The sequence below is a fragment of the Onychostoma macrolepis genome, chromosome 25 (genome assembly GCF_012432095.1).
Source record: "Onychostoma macrolepis isolate SWU-2019 chromosome 25, ASM1243209v1, whole genome shotgun sequence".
Lineage (NCBI taxonomy): Eukaryota > Metazoa > Chordata > Actinopteri > Cypriniformes > Cyprinidae > Onychostoma > Onychostoma macrolepis.
In genome coordinates, this window is record NC_081179.1 from 13,952,997 (window position 1) to 13,970,496 (window position 17,500).

At 37.0% G+C, this 17,500-nt stretch overlaps 3 protein-coding genes across 5 annotated transcripts in view; 1 reads left to right on the top strand and 2 right to left on the bottom strand.

The window, feature by feature from the left end:
• The window catches only part of chrm2b (cholinergic receptor, muscarinic 2b), a 6,041-nt gene extending 250 nt beyond the window's left edge, over window positions 1-5,791 (top strand). Inside the window, exons 2-3 of the mRNA XM_058767553.1 lie at window positions 3,348-4,202; window positions 5,195-5,791. Of these exons, the coding sequence (XP_058623536.1) occupies window positions 3,380-4,202; window positions 5,195-5,772 (1,401 nt within the window). The 5' untranslated portion in view covers window positions 3,348-3,379 and the 3' untranslated portion in view covers window positions 5,773-5,791. The remainder of the gene's footprint in view (window positions 1-3,347; window positions 4,203-5,194) is intronic.
• A 2,369-nt stretch (window positions 5,792-8,160) lies between these two features.
• fbxl14a (F-box and leucine-rich repeat protein 14a) lies at window positions 8,161-10,381 on the bottom strand. Its single transcript, XM_058767473.1, has one exon. It carries the CDS (start codon window positions 9,957-9,959, stop codon window positions 8,724-8,726), a length of 1,236 nt encoding a protein of 411 aa, XP_058623456.1. The 5' UTR covers window positions 9,960-10,381; the 3' UTR covers window positions 8,161-8,723.
• A 929-nt stretch (window positions 10,382-11,310) lies between these two features.
• Window positions 11,311-17,500, bottom strand: part of prr5a (proline rich 5a (renal)) — a 13,586-nt gene continuing 7,396 nt past the window's right edge. For all 3 annotated transcript variants that reach the window (XM_058767471.1, XM_058767470.1, XM_058767472.1), the window contains exons 5-10: window positions 16,237-16,285; window positions 16,078-16,135; window positions 15,858-15,949; window positions 15,640-15,780; window positions 15,263-15,401; window positions 11,311-13,741 (exon numbers count right to left, since the gene is read on the bottom strand). In XM_058767471.1, the coding sequence (XP_058623454.1) occupies window positions 13,203-13,741; window positions 15,263-15,401; window positions 15,640-15,780; window positions 15,858-15,949; window positions 16,078-16,135; window positions 16,237-16,285 (1,018 nt within the window). In that variant the 3' untranslated portion in view covers window positions 11,311-13,202. The remainder of the gene's footprint in view (window positions 13,742-15,262; window positions 15,402-15,639; window positions 15,781-15,857; window positions 15,950-16,077; window positions 16,136-16,236; window positions 16,286-17,500) is intronic.

Here is a 17,500-nt window from a genome sequence, read left to right on the forward strand (position 1 = left end):
GTTGTCGTGTTTTATGACGTGTTGTCGTGTTTTATGACAACATGTGTATGCTAAAGTAATATTTTTGCGTTTCCTTTTACTTTTTTACACTTCATAAATGCTTTATTGTTTAAAATTAAGTAAAACTCTATAATATTGTTTAACTATTTTTTTTTATTGAATAACAGTGAAAATGTTGATGTTTCATTCATTTTTTGCATTTCATAATTGTTTTACTGTTTAAATTTAGCTGAAAAGTCTATAACATGTGACAACTTACCCCTATATATGTTCTCTATTGGGGCATGTTGTCACAACAATGTACATATTTGTACTGTATTTTTTTAGTTTTAGTTTTAGTTTTTTTGCCTGCGCAATAATGGTTGAAGTATGTGCCTATGCAGAAAGTGATTTTCAAAAACTAACCTACCATGTGACACTAGAGTAACAAGTGTGACAACTAGCCCCGTGCTGCTCTACACAATAAAAGAAATATGTAAAGAATTTCAGAAGCTAAACACACATAAACATACACACACAAACTAATCCAAGGTACAGATTTTATCACCGGGGCTAAGATTGCTGTTCTTTGTCACAGCGCTGAGATATTTCCCACATGGCTGTGCTGTATTGCCCCTGGCTTTCTAACAAGAACTTGTGGCACCAGCTAGGAGGGTGAAGACGGCTGACTGAAATCGGCACAATCTTAAGATAAAGAATGAATATTTATGTTTTAACAATTTAATACCTTCCATCTTGATATTTTCCTCTGTCCTCATTGTTTTTGCCAACAAGAACTGGTCTCTGAGAAGTGAGCAAATGTGACAGCACATTAGTGCTATTCTTAGTCTCACTTAAAACAGCAGACAAATACCAAGAGCTTCAGTAATATGTTGTACCATATTCACATTATTCATATTAGATTAGCTCATAATGTCATTTATACTTCAAAGAGAATATAAAACACACACCAGCACACATCCTCAGCTTTATTCTTTATCCCGAGAGTGATGATGACCAGACCCCACAATATCTACTCTTAACAAACAGAATAACCATTCAAGGGCCATTCACTTTTGAGCACAGTAGTAAAACAAAACCTCAGTCACTCTAAATCAACCCAAACTCTCATTAACAGAGTACATATTTGTTCAGGAGCTCACCTATATGAACAACATACACCATTTGTGGGCATTATATTAAATCACATATAGAGCCGCCCAAGAGCTGCTTAATTAGCAGTAATAGATAATGCAAAAAAAAAAAAAAAAATTTATAAAAAAAAAACCTTGCTAAAACATGCTAAAAACCAGAAGCAACACCCCAGCAACCACATAGTAACATGCTAAACAACACCCAGAACACCCTAGCAACCCTCTAAAACACTTAAGCAACCACATATCAACACATTATCAATCATATACTGTAGTAACACACTAAAAATCAGAATATCTTAGCAACCACATAGCGGTACCCCAGCAACCAAATAGTAACATGCTAAACACCAACCAGAACACCCTAGCAACCCTCTTAAACACTTAAGCAAGCACATATCAACACACCAACAATCACATATTGTAGTAACATGCTAAAAAACAAAATATCTTAGCAACCACATAGCAACACCCGAGCAGCCATATAGTAACATGCCAAATACCACCCAGCAACACCATAGCAACCCTCTAAAACACTTAGCAACACATAGCAACACCCCAGCTCATCCAGACTGGGAGACCAGCTAAAACCAGCTACCGCTAGCTTAAACCAGCTAAGACCAGTCAACTGGTGCTGATCCAAGTTTTTGGTGCTGATCCAAGCTGAAGCATGAAGTACAGTACATGCTGTCCTGCTAAAGCTAATGTGCTTATTGCTCCTCAAAGGCCGTCCTGGCTACAGTAAATAAAACATATGCTATCAGAGTCCTTTCCTCCATCCAGCTACATTAAACTCTGTGTGATAATATCAGAGTTAGTCATGTTTTCCCTGCAGTATTATCACTCCCATCAATGTGAGGCTCTTCTCCTGTGCCTTAATGGAAATCTGGCAGAACAGAGCCCAACAAAACAATACAGATGTACTCTCTGTTTGAGAACGATGTTTGGCAAACAGACATGCACGCTAGTTCACTCTCCACACAGTACGGGCTGTAATATTCTGAACAATAAAAACAGGAGTGGCCTTTTTAACAGCGTTTTGTGCATTTTAAAGAAAGTATTGATGTTCACTGAACAATTTATTGTATTTTTAATGTAGTAAAAGATGCAATAAATATATAGTGGCCCCAAAAAGTATTTAAACTGTTAAATAAATAAAAAAATAACTGACCAAAATATAAATAATGTAATTGAAAAAACTGGAACAAAAATGGAAATTTTATGACTTCAAAATACATTTTTAGTTTTAGTTTTTAATACAAAATATATTGAAAATTTAAAAGACAAACTGAAAACTAAAATTAAACTGAAAATTATGTTTATTTAGTGTTTTTATTGTTAACTAAAATTTAAAAATGTAATTGATTGAAATAAAACTGAAATAAAATATAAATATTAGAAGAAAAATGTAAAAACTTAAAAACTAGAAATGTTGCCTTGCCAACAAGTATAAAATTATATTAAAGCTAAACAGAAATATTTTAGAAAAAGACCAAATATTTATTATATATAGAAATACACAAACATATTTTGAAAATATTTACGTTTATACATTTATATATTCATATTCTTATATTTTATATTATATATAAATATATTTAATATATAAACATATTTTTCTTAAATATATGCATGTGTGTTTGTATTCATATATACATAATAAATATACACAGTATACACACATATATTATGTAAACAAAAACTTTTATTTTGGATGCGATTAATCACGATTAATCGTTTGACAGCACTAATATATATATATATATACACTGTATGTATATGTATATATATATATATGTGTGTGTGTGTGTGTGTGTGTGTGTGTGTGTGTGTGTGTAGTGTATATATATATATATATAATAAATTCTACTAAATAATTTGTAGTTTTAATTTTTGATACAAAATATATTGAAAATTGACAAAGACAAACTAAAAATATACAGAAATAAAATAAAACTTCAAAACTATAAAAATGTCTAAAGATCTAACAATTTGTTTTCCAGATGTAACTTTTTTGCGTTTAATATTCTGATGCTATAGTGTTCTGATTCTGAATGTTTGTATCCTGTTGCTAATGCAGTTGTTAGCGTTTATTAAATGGTTTTATCCTGTTGCTATGCAGTTTCTAGGGTGCTTTGGGCCATGTGGTTGCTTACTGACCCAAGTAAAAACATCTGTAAATGTAAGTAACAATATTCTTTTTTTAACCCTTAGGCTCTGATCTGCATGTCCTGTGATGAGGAAAGATGGAGACGTCCAACTTCACTATTTCTCCAAACTATAGCCATGCTAACAAGACCGACTCTTCCCCAGGCAGTCCATTCACACTTGTTGAGCTCGTTCTCATCATTCTCGGCCTGAGCACTTTAAGCCTGATCACCATCATCGGCAACGTGCTGGTCATGCTCTCCATCAAGGTCAACAGGAACCTCCAGACGGTCAACAACTACTTCCTGTTCAGTCTAGCATGTGCTGACTTGTTCATCGGCGTTTTCTCCATGAACCTGTACACTGTATACATTGTGACTGGCCACTGGCCTTTAGGAGCTTTGGTGTGTGACCTCTGGTTGGCTCTGGACTACGTGGTGAGCAACGCCTCCGTTATGAATCTCCTAATCATCAGCTTTGACCGATATTTCTGCGTCACCAAACCTCTCAGCTACCCGGTCAAAAGGACCCACAAGATGGCAGGCATGATGATCGCCGCCGCTTGGATCCTGTCGTTCATTCTCTGGGCTCCGGCTATCCTGTTCTGGCAGTTCATCACGGGCAGCCGGACGGTTCCTGAGGGCGAGTGCTACATCCAGTTTTTCTCCAATGCCGTGGTGACCTTCGGCACAGCCATCGCTGCCTTCTACCTGCCGGTCGTCACCATGACCGTACTGTACTGGCAGATCTCCAAAGCCAGCCGCAGCCGTGTCCAAAGCAGAGACAACCGGAGAGTATCTAGAGTCAGTAATGATGGAGGCCAGGCTGGACCCACAACTAGGAGCAATACGGAGAGGAAGTCGATCCAAGCAGGACAGGAAATGGTCCTACGCAAGCAGAGTGCTTCAGATGCCACTACAGGTAAGTTCAAATATTCTCATCGTTTCAAACCTGTATTACTTTTTTCTTCAATGGGAGATATTTTGAAGAATTCTATAATGTTTTACACAATGTATATCCAAAGACCAAGGGCTGTCAAGCTCCAAAAAAGACAAGAGTGTAGCATAAAAATAGTCTATACCAGAAATTTCCAAACATTTTCAATTAGTGTTGTTAGTGATAACTAAAATTCATTTAAAAAATGAATACATTTAATTACAACATTTGTGTTTATTGAAATAAGTCTGAAATAAAATTTCAAAAATATAAATATTAGAGGAAAAACCGAATCAACTTACAAACAAAAATTAGAAATGTTGCTTTGGCAACGGAAATAAAATAAATAAAGTACTGAAATTCAGTCAGGTACAACAAAAATAATAAAATAATAAAAGCAGCAGTAAGTATTTAGATATTATAAACTGATGGAAAATACAGTACAGATGCAGGGAAGAAAAAATAATTAATCAATCTATCTATCTATCTATCTATCTATCTATCTATCTATCTATCTATCTATCTATCTATCTATCTATCTATCTATCTATCTATCTATCTATCTGTCTGTCCGTCTGTATATATATACACAGTATATATGTGTGTGTGTGTGTATTTTTTATTGTTAAAAAATCTTATTGTTAAAATATCAAAATCACTAAATGTGTTAAAAATCATTGATAAAATATTTAAAAACAATAACATCTTTTTGTTGTTTCACAGCCACCTTTGTGTCTTTGGACCTGTGTTAAGTGCTCTATAGTCCTCTGAAGCCATATTATACCTTTGCATGAGAAAAGACTGAAATCGAATCTGCTAAGACACATAACTACTTTTATGATACTTTTATGGTCCTTTTGGGAGCTTGGCAGCAGGCCACATACAGTCAATCAAGTATTATGTTATTTTCACAGTTTGCTGAATCAAATACAGTTAAATCTCATAATCATCAAAGATCTCACTGTACCCACCTTCAGGAGAAGAGCGTGAGAGTGAGAACGACTCTATATCTGGAAGTGTGCTCGCTTCTTCCAATCAGAGGGATGAGGAGGCTGTATCCATAAGCACTAACAGTGACATCAGAAGCCGTCAGAACCAATCAGCTCCGCTGGCCACAGGAAGTTGGGTCAAATTTACTTGCTTCAGAACAACATCCCAAAAGGACCTGCAAAACACCTATAAACCCAACAACGGAGGTCAGGACATGACCAACGGGAAGGAAAGGCTGAGTCTGGTGTCACAGAAGATTCTCATGCCACGTTATCAGAAGAGGAGGAGCTTATCATCGCGAGAGAAGAAGGTCACAAGGACCATTATGGCCATTCTGGTGGCGTTTGCAGCCACATGGACGCCCTACAATGTCATGGTGCTCATCAACACGTTTTGCTCGGCCTGTATTCCAAACACGATGTGGACCTTTGGCTACTGGCTCTGCTACATTAACAGTACGGTGAACCCAGCCTGCTATGCCCTGTGCAATGTCACCTTCAAGAACACCTTCAAACAGCTGCTGACATGCAAATACAGGAATATTCATGCCACCAGAAATCATTAAGACTGTGGGGCAAAGCTCTATGCACTTATACAGTTTCACTGACGATAACCAGAGGCTGGTAGTTTGGATCCGTTCCTGGGTTTAAAAATACCAGGCTTGTCCAAACTGTTGAAACATTTATATGATATTTCGGCAGCCAAATTATTAGGAGGACTGCTGAAAAGTAGCTGTTTTATTTCTTTGTATTATTAAAATACAAATATTGGTTTAGCTTCTTGCCTAAACATTTTACTAAATAATCACAATATTACTGATTTTATTGTATATTTTAACCAAAGAGCCCTCCATTACAGTGCATGTATTTGATAAGAAAATCACATGTACTCTCTTTCAATGTGACTTTAATTTAATTTTCCTAGTATTTAAGTAATTATATATATATACACGCTCAGAAATAAAGGTACAAAAGCTGTCACTGGGGCGGTACCTTTTCAAAAGGTACATGTTTGTACCTAAAGAGTCCATTTTGGTACCTTAAAGGTACATATTAGTACTTAGAGTGTACATATTACAACCTAATAGGTACAAAAGTGTACCTTTTGAAAAGGTACCACCCCAGTGACAGCTTTTGTACCTTTATTTCTGAGAGTGTATATATATATATATATATATATATATATATATCACTGATTCTTGAGAAGTGGGACAAAACAGGGTGCAAAATTGAAAAGATAAACCCTTGTACTCAGACAAATGAAACTACATTTATTTATCTTATGTGTGCTAAGCTACTGAGTTATGCTTTGATGCAACCTCCCAACTTTTCTTTTTTCTCAAAATGTGCTTTTTACCTTGGACTGTGTAATATAATTTCAACTTTATCTTTAACCGCAATCAAGATATTTTTAACATTTCAAAACACATTCTCATGTTAGCAAACATGACCAACAATTCCTCAACAAATATAAAATATCATAATGAAATATTATCAAAATATTCATCTGATGGAGGTGACAGACCTGACGGAGCTGGTACATATGACAGTGGTGAAGAAAACCTGAATTTGTGGTTATTTTAATACGCTGAATCAATCAGTTACTGTATTAAAATAAAAACAACAAACAGCGAGTATGTTATTGTTTATAAAAGATTCACATTTAAGTATTTTGATATATATTTCGAAACACAAAGGGTCTATTTTCTCTCATCTCAGAACAGTATGTATATACACTGTCAGGTCACATATTTAGTATTTATACAGTATTAGAAAAGTTAAACACTATTTTATATTTAATATAATTAAAAATGACTTGAAAACCACAAAAATATGATGACTTTACATTGAATGTCAACTCCGTCAGACAGAAAATCTTATGATGGTGACATCTGATGGTGTTGACAAATTTGGCATTTTTTTCACAAAACAAATGGAGTTCATATAGTAGCCATTTTGTTTTCTCTGTTGATGCTAGATGCTAATGGAACCTGCTTCAGGAGAATAAAATTCTCTAAATATTTCAAATAATTTCCTCAGAAATCGGAAGATGGTGTTTACATATCAAGGTTGTGACCAGGAAATATTAACATTAGGGTTTAAAATATTCTAAAACTATAAATCTTAGCAGAGCCTGTCTGGCAGTGATGTCCTCTGCAGAGGAGGAATGTGGCGAGGGGTCCTTTAGAGTCACAGCTGTCCCTGATATTTTAATGAATGTCTGACAGTGTTGACAAAAAGTGGGGACACAACTTTGAAACCATACGAAACATGCATGTGTCATTTAAAAACAACCTTGCTTTGATATGAGATATTATTAAGTGTTGCCTTTGATAAAATAAGATCATTTTCATCATTAAAAACATTTTTATCCATTTTTTATAGCATATGAATGATTGAACCCTTCTCTGTGGACACACTGTTTAGACGTAGTGAGAAGACAATAAGTGTCATAGATTTGATATAATAATGATAAAATCAAATTGAAGGGGATAATTGTGTTAAATACATTCTATTGTTAATCCCCATAACATTTACAATTGAAAATATTTTCATTTTTAAACCTATTAGCAGTTACAAATGCTGGACATGTTTTGTCCCATGTCTCAATAATCAGTGATATGTACAAATATTATATATATATATATATATATTTTAAAAAATATATAATTATTTGCAATTTCTAAGAGGTGCAATATTCTGCATGTATAAAAAGTATTTCTTTATTGTTTGATTGTGATCAATTATGCTTGGAATGTATAGCATTATGAAAATCTAATTTTCACTTTTTTACTTCCAATTAAATGTACATAAAACACATTTGATCATGTTATCTTATATGCATATGCACTGTTTACTTATTTAGGCTTTTTAAAAAGTGCTTATTCATCTGTGTGGTGGGAAAAAATAAAAACAATACAACCATGGAAAGAAATGTAATTCAAACAATGTAATGAGTGTTGTATTGAACTGGAGAATACAATATATATATTTTAAAATATCAGGAATGAAACAATTTAGTTAAAAACAATTTTAGCTTTAATCATTTATCATAGGAAAATAAACAGACATCTTGAAGGTCTTTAACAAGCAAACTGGCCTTTTTTTTTTTTTTTAAACAAAGTTTAAATTGCATATGTTCCATTTTACCAGGGAGGAATCACATAAAACCAACAAGCAAGTTTTGTCCACTCACATGGTAAACATTTTTTCCTCTTCAATTTACAGTATAATGCTGGTATTTCAGGATAAATACTTAAAGGCAGTGACAAAAAGCGTTTGTCAGTGGAAATGAGAATAAAAGACATTTTACCTCAATATGAAGCTCTAAAACAAAGTACAGAAAAACACAAAGGCATTCAAAGGGAACCGTCAGACTATACCATTAGCAAGGCTGTTCAGTGTTTTATTGCTGATTCAATTTGAACTACATCAAGCCTCTTTTCCGAACAGGCTTAGTAACAAAGTACACGACGTCTCTAGAAAAACCAAGACATCGCTGGCGACGCTGAGGTAGTTAGGAGGTGTAGCAGGGCAGGATCTCAGACGCGTCTCCTAAACCCTTGACCTCGGTCATTTGCCAAAGTCCCAAGTTCAACACCTTAAGGCAGGGCAGCTGCGTGATTCTCTCCAGTCCTCTTTTCGTTATTTTGGTGCAGCCGTACAGGTCTATGCCGGTCAGCTGCGTCAGGTGATCCGCTATGAGCTCGAGGCCCTTGTCCGTGATCCGCACGCACTGGCCGATGTTCAGCGTCTTGAGCTCGTGCATCTGCCGGACCATCCGGTTGATCCCGTCGTCGCTGATGTGGCACGAGCAAAGCGACAGGGACTTGAGCTGGTACAAGCCCTGCGCGATGTAAGCCAGGCTCTGGTCGCCCACTTTGTCGCAAAACGACACATCCAGCCCATACAGCCTCAAAGCGCCCATGGAGAGATGCATGATTCCTGTATCGCTAATGTTATCGCACGAGCGCAAGTTCAGAGTCCAGAGCTGGGTCATGTGTGACAGGTGGATCATGCCAGCGTCGGATATGCCACCGCAAAAGCTCAGGTTGAGGACTTTCAGCTTGTTTAGGCCCTTAGAAATGTGCTTGAGCGACAAATCGGTCAGTTTCTGACAGTCCTGCAAAGTGAGGTGCTCCAAACTCAAGCAGCCCTCCGCGGCGCTGCGCGTCATGCCGGCCAGGTGCCCGATGCCTACGTCCGAGACGTGTCTGCAGCTTCTCAAATTCAGGCTTTTGAGATTATGAAGGCCCCAGGCGATAAGCAACAGCCCCGTGTTGGTGATATTACTACACCCGCCGAGATCCAGCAGCTCTAGGTTCTTGAGGTACTGCGCGATCCTGCCCAAACTGGAATCGGTGATCTGTTTGCACAGGCTCAGGTTGAGTACCCTCAGTGACGGGATGTCCTGCACGAACGCATGTCCCAGGCCGTTATCCGTTAGGTTGTAGCATCCGCTCAAGTTAAGGCTCTCGATGTTGGGCATGCCCTGGATAACGTAGCTAAGGCTGCGCCTCAGGCTGAGGATCTGGACTTTCTTGATGCCTCTGGTTTGGAGGCTGGGGAACAGCGATGGGTTTGCTCTTCTCAGGTGGAGTTTGGCTTCTACTCCTCTCCAGACGGATTTGTGGTACGAGGCGTCTCTCCACGCCGTGCACACTTGCGCAACTCTGCCTTTGCCTTTGACATCCAGGTAGTTGAAAATCATCGCTAAGATCTCCGGGAAGAGGCTCGAGACATGGATCTCCATTTCTAAGAGCGGCTCGTTAGCTTAGCGAAGTTACTAACGTAAGTCTGGTCTGGTCTTCTGCCGGCGAGGACCGCATGTAAAAGAAATGCAGTAAGAAACGGAATTAAACGAACAACGAAAATAAAAACCGAACGCGCTTTGTTGCATTTAAAACTTGGTCTGGGATTCATTCGCTGGGAATAACCAGCTTACGTCGCTGTATTTGCACCGCCAGGTCTTCGTAGCGACTACTTCCAGATCGCGGCTCATGTTTAGTAAACAGAAATATAGATCCATGAAAAAGCTCGCAGAAAATACTTTGAAAACCTGAAAGTAAACGGTTGGAGAAAACAAACGATTTCGCGTGAATACAGATCAGCCATTTGACGAAAACTATGGAGTCCGGTTTCCGGTAGCCTTTGTCTTCGTCTATTCAAAACAGGGAGGGTGACTCTTCAGCGGGCTTGTTTTATTGTATTGAAAAATCCGTATGTTTATGCTCAAAAGGTCTGAAATGTATATCAGAATTAATTATTTTTCTTTAAAAAACATATTAAGTATTACATTTGCTCAAGTGAATTCAAATTGTGTGTTTTAAAAACAACAACAACCCCCCTATTAGCGATGGGAAGTGCGACTCATTTGCGCGAATCGGTTCTTTTGAACAGTTTCAAAGAATTGGTTCACAAAACATGGATCTTTACGTCATGACGCAAATACGTCCTTACGTGATCCTTCTGAAATCTTCCATTTTATATATTAAAAAACATCATAGGCTATAATTAGCTCTTAAAAATTAATTAAACAACACTACAAATCATTTACGTTGAAAAAAAGTCTTGGCACGTTTTACTTTTAAAAAGCAGATCTTTTTGGTCGTAAATTTATGTTTCTTACAAGTCATTGTTTGTAAACTTTGTGATATTAGGGTATTAAAGTAACTTTGAGTCAAATCCGCGTTTCATTCCAAATGTTCACTTATCGGTTATTATAGGAGTCGGGCATATCTGAAAGAAGCTGGTCTCGGTTCAGTGACTCGTTGAGTTGTTGATTCCAGAGTCGCGCAGATCGCTTTTTAGTCTATGCTTTCAACCGACGTATTGAAAAGATTCGGCTCAAAAGAATGATTCATTTATGAATCGAACTTCACTTCCGGCTCGACGTAGCTGGCCTTAAACACTCAGCTCCAGAGTTATCTTTGAACAGGGTTTTCACGCTTTCTTATATGCAAATATGTTTATCTTACCGACAGAGTTACCAAAGAAAATTATAACGAAATCTATCAATGCACAGAATAAAATATGAGCATGACCAATATAAAACCCAGCCTATTTGTTCACAGACTTCACACTTAGCCTTTGAAACACCCATAAACGTGAAGCATAAAAGTATTTTACTACAAATTCAGTCTTGTTGAGGTTGTCCACAGCAGCACACATGAAAGCTGATAACAAATTCAGTATGAAAGTAAGCACAGACTTCAGAAATGACAGTGCAAGGTATTAAAGTACCACTGTAAACTTTTTACATTTCTAAAAAATGTTGCTTGTGTAAAAATCTATGCAAGTATGTGCAATCTCAAATCTATAAAACTACAGAGAAATTCATTATCTTATAACCTATAAATCAAAAAGCTTACATACATAGAAAACAGAAACAAAAATCACAAAAAACTCTTTAAAGTACCTTATAATTTTTTATACAATGGGGCTTTTACGCATAATTTCAATTTCAAATATGCGTTTATCCAATTATACTTATACGTATTTACCAATTAAATTAACATTTAAAGAAATCAGATAATAGTCTTTTAAAATTAACAAATACCTTCTTATAAAATAGCCTTTTATAGTCAAAAAGTAACATTTTGCATTCCACTTTCATCTAACACCATCTTTCTGTATTTATACTATTTTATCAACTAACTAAAAGGGAGTTTTCGTTAACACATTCAATTAGCAAACCCTGTTGACTTCCAGGTAGCTCATAGTCACATAAAAAAAGCAACAAGCTTAAGAAACAAACAGTGTGTTCAAGACGAACAATGTTCTGCACTGTATAATCATTAGCAACTGTTATTCTCACAGATTAAGAGACTAATTTTTTTTCATACCATTAAGAGTGCAGGTTAGCTTGACAATGATTAAAAAGCACTAAATGTAGTTCGTTTAAAGCCCTATGACAATAATAAATAGTGCATGTGATCAAGAGTGACAATAATGGAAGAGATTTCTACATTTAGGCATACTGTCGTCTCATAACACATTACGATACGTGAAGCTCATTTAAGGTGCAGTCACAATTTTGCGAATAAAAAGGCCAGTTGTCTATTGATTGGGTACTGATGTACAAAGCACACCTCACACAGAAGAACATATAAACCAATCAGCTTTCTGATGGTCGACGTGGCAAATCAGTGTGAAAAACATGAACCCATTGCGAATTCTTTCTCCCTCACGTGAAACTCCCAACTGTGTGAATTCCTATTGAAATAACTGGATTTCGCCTGCGAAAATTCGACAAACAACAGTAAATGTGACTACAACTTTAAACAAAATGAGTATGGAAGTTTATTTCTGCCATGGAATTTTTTTTTTTTAAAAAGCTGACTTTTTTTCCTCACAATTGCGAGTTTATCTCACAATTTCAAATGATAAAGTTTAGAGTTTACATCTCGCAAATGACGAGATCAAGATCTTAAAACCCTTCAAGATTTTGAGTTTTAAGCTTTTTTTTTTCTTAGAAGTCAGACTTTTTTTTTCTGAATTCTGACTTGATACCCCCCATTTTTTTTTTTTGGCCAAAAAAACCCCCAAAACATAATGGTGAATTTTTTCTTGCAATTTTCTATAGCAGTTCTAAGAAAAAGTCTTTAATTGTGAGATATAAGCTCTAAATTGCGAGATAAAAAGCCGCAATCACTCTTTTTAATTTTTTTTATTCCATTGCGGAAATAAGCTTCTATAAATGATATACAGTAAAATGTGTATTAATTAAAATTGAGACATTCCACCTCAACTGTCTATGAATAACTAGAAAATTCAAAAATTCAACCACAGGTTTAGAACATTATGAAAACAATCACTTTAAACTGAGTCTTCTCCCATTTTTCCCACAAAGCGGCCTTGGATTTTGCGCAAAGCAGGAATGAAATTCCAGTTTTAAAAATCACAACGTACATAGCTACTTCACAAGTTCACAGAAAATAGTGGTAGTTTATAATCTGAAACATCTGAAATGGATTCTTCACAGCAATTGATTCCATCAGCTAGTTTTCCTGCTCGTTCCGAAAGAATCGGAGCGGCAGTGCGAAAAGTCGATGAAGATTCCGTCAGGATCCGATTCCAGTGAGTCCAGCCCCTGCATTACAATCGTCTCCGGACTGGAGGAGCAGCTCGGGGGCGACGAAAGCGCCTTGTCCACCTCGGATGAAGCCATTGGGGTGTCCGCTGCATGCAGACACCCTGCGGAGGTGTGGATGAAGACGGGTGGAGAAATCAGAGCGGGCTGTCCGGTGGCCCCTCGCATCACACCGGACAGGGTGAGGTCGTGATCGAGTGAGAGCCTGGGGGTCGAGCTGGTCTCTATTCCCACAGACAGGGCCGAATAGCCCTGGGGCTCTATGCAGGAAGTGACATCACATGCAGAGTGACGCCGGATGCCGACGCTGCCCACAGAGCTCACTTCAGAGTCGTACTCGGCCACGGGGGTCAGCATGGGGATGTTGTAACTCTTGGAGCGCACTACTGGATTACTGGAGGGCAGGTCTGCAGACTTGGACCAGCAATACTGCAAACGCCTCTCTGGAAAGATTTTTAAGAAATGAATAATGATATGCAAGATTTTTAAAGGGACAGTTCATCCATTTATTAAATGCAAGTTAAATGTATTTTTTTACACCTTTGGTATTGATAGATTCATTCTGCTTTTCTGCTGACAGCCTTAGTTTTTAAGAGTAATAAATAAAGAAACAAATCGTTTTGTGAAAACAATATTTATTTCTGTGTTTATCTCTCCTCCCTTGTGGAATATGTTATTTCTTGAGATGTATAATTGTATTTGTGGATTTTTATCAAGCTTCTCCTTGCAACTGTCATTTTAAATTATATTTATGGTGAAAAGAGATTTACAAACAATTAGAATATAATTAAAATCAGTCTCTCTAGGTTTATACAGCTAACATTAACAACATGTAGAAAAAACACACAAAATAAATGTTTTCCAGATATTATTTTAAATGTAGCCAGTTATTTAATTTTGGAAACAACATGCTATATTATTTATATAATAATATAGTGTTTTATATTCACATTATAATATTAATTTATATTATAACATTAATATAATATAGTGTTTTCTTTCCTCAAACAGTATAAACTTGTCTTAATACATAAAAACAGTCCTTTTTTTAAACTCATTTTTGATTTTCTTTTTTCTGTATTTCTATGATGCAGGCTAAACATTATTAATTTATATGTTTTACTGAATTATTGTGTGTGTAAATTATGAGGAGGACCACTGAAAAGTAGTGGTGGACAGTTTAATAATGTTTTATTTCTTTGCATTATTAAAATACAAATGTTCATTTTCACATTTTCACTTATGTCCTTCCTAGCTTTTATGCTGAAAATTATATTATAAATTATATGTATAACATATAGTACTGTTCAGAAGTTTGGGGTCAGTAACATTTTTTGATGCTTTAAAAGCTACCGATTTAACTTTTGTAACTTTTGTTAACTCGCATAAATGTAAATACATTTAATGTTAAATAAGATTTCTTTCTATTCATCAAAGAATCCTGAAAAAAAAAAAATTATCATGGTTCCACAAAAATATAAAGCATCACAACTATTTTCAACATTGATAATAATAATAAATGTTTCTTGAGCAATACATCAGCATATTAGAATGATTTCTGAAGGATCATGTGACACTAAAGACTGGAGTAATGATGCTGAAAATTCAGGTTGCCATCACAGGAATAAACTATATTATAATAAAAACCAGTTATTTTAAATTGTAATAATATTTCACAATATTACTGTTTTTTTTTTTTAATAAATGCAGTCTTGGTGAGCAGAAGAGACTTTAAAAAACATTCAAATTTCTTACTGACCCCAACATTTTTATCCGTAGCGTATTTTTTTCTTCTGTTCTGCTGTCACTGTCTTGATCCAGTTAAAACTACAAATGTTATTACTATTGTTATTTTTTTAAATATACAGCTGCCTTTTTATTTTGTGTGAACTATCCCTTAAGTTCTCTTCTTTGGATATCTGAAACTTTGGGTTGTCGAAATGCTGGTTTATTGCTTCTCTCACCGATAACACAGGAGCACTGAGAGGCGCCACACTCATGTGAACACAGTCCCTGCGTGCCCAGGTACGGTGACACCACCTTCTGAATGAGAGACTCCAGCTTCAGGTATTCTTCACTCACACCTTTGGACTCATGAACCCCCTGTGAGACGGGAAGATGACATATTTATGAGTTTCACATTGACTTTATCCCTTTTGAAATATTAATTACAGTCATTGTAGTTGAGACACACAAGGCCTATGATTAATGTCTCACTCAATATGACACAACTGCTGAAATCATCGCAAATGACCCGTCTTGAAGTCACTGTGTTATAATCTCTGGGTGCAGCTCATGACAGTATGGCTGGATCTTTCACATGATCTAAGAAGATGTGTACCTGTAACACCAAAAGCATCTGGACGATGGAGGGAGGGACGCGGGCTCGTGGTCTGGACAGAGCCTCCTCCAGCTTCATGTTAAGGGTGATGGTGTTTCGGAAGTGCAGCAGGGCCAGCTGACGCACCGATGGCTCCTTCCCCTGAAATGCCATGAACACACAGCACTCCTGTAACTGATGTCTGACCAGTTATTTCACAAAGGATGACTAGACTGTACCTGGACGGGGTGGAAGATGGCTTGAAGCATGGTGAGAACATCACAGAAGAAAAAGTCCCATGTCTCAGCCAAAGAGTCCAGTAACTTCTGACCTATTTTCAGCCAGAAGAAAAACAGTTTGCGTTGTTTGTGTACATACAAGTAACATACTGTGTAATGACATTAACATTAAAAATAGTTTTTAGGAATGCGTTTTATCTTTAAAATGGGAGGGTAATACCTTCATAAAACCTTATTTTGTCCCGTAAAATGACCATGCCTTTAGTTAAAAGCTGATTCTGATAATGAGGAAAAGAGGGAAGAAATGTATTCCTTTTTTAAATGTACATATTAGAACAAACACATCTCTGGGAAAAAATAAATAAATTAAACATCTTACCTGGAGGTATTCTGTAAAGAATGAGCCCAACTCAGTTTTCAATAGCTGCCTGATAAAATGAAATATTATAACATTTTAAACACAGTAAAATATGTTTCGGAAGAGAAATCATTATACCTACATATAGGAGAAATTTGTATGTATATATATATATATATATATATATATATATACATACACACACACACACTGAACAAAATTATTTGCAAAATTATTAACGCAACACTTCTGTTTTTGCCCCCATTTTTCATGAGCTGAACTCAAAGATCTAAGACTTTTTCTATGTACACAAAAGGCCTATTTCTCTCAAATATTGTTCACAAATCTGTCTAAATCTGTGTTAGTGAGCACTTCTCCTTTGCCGAGATACTCCATCCACCTCACAGGTGTAGCATATCAAGATGCTGATTAGACAGCATGATTATTGCACAGGTGTGCCTTAGGCTGGCCACAATAAAAGGCCACTCTTAAATGTGCAGTTTTACTGTATTGGGGGTCTGGGGGTCTGGGGGGGTCCGAAAACCAGTCAGTATCTGGTGTGACCACCATTTGCCAAACGCAGTGCAACACATCTCCTTCGCATAGAGTTGATCAGGTTGTTGATTGTGGCCTGTGGAATGTTGGTCCACTCCTCTTCAGTCGCTGTGTGAAGTTGCTGGATATTGGCAGGAACTGGAACACGCTGTCGTATACGCCGATCCAGAGCATCCCAAACACGCTCAATGGGTGACATGTCCGGTGAGTATGCTGGCCATGCAAGAACTGGGATGTTTTCAGCTTCCAGGAATTGTGTACAGATCCTTGCAACATGGGGCCGTGCATTATCATGCTGTCACATGAGGTGATGGTCGTGGATGAATGGCACAACAATGGGCCTCAGGATCTCGTCACGCTATCTCTGTGCATTCAAAATGCCATTAATAAAATGCACCTGTGTTCATTGTTCATAACATATGCCTGCCCATACCATAACCCCACCGCCACTATGGGCCACTCGATCCACAATGTTGACATCAGCAAACCGCTCACCCACACGACACCATACACGCTGTCTGCCATCTGCCCTGTACAGTGAAAACCGGGATTCATCCGTGAAGAGAACACCTCTCCAAAGTGCCAGACGCCATCGAATGTGAGCATTTGCCCACTCAAGTCAGTTACGACGACGAGCCGCTGTCAGGTCGAGACCCCGATGAGGACGACGAGCATGCAGATGAGCTTCCCTGAGACGGTTTCTGACAGCTTGTGCAGAAATTCTTTGGTT

Bases quoted from the DNA above. Each gene is read 5' to 3' on its own strand.
- fbxl14a (XM_058767473.1), bottom strand. From the start codon at position 9,959: ATGGAGATCCATGTCTCGAGCCTCTTCCCGGAGATCTTAGCGATGATT.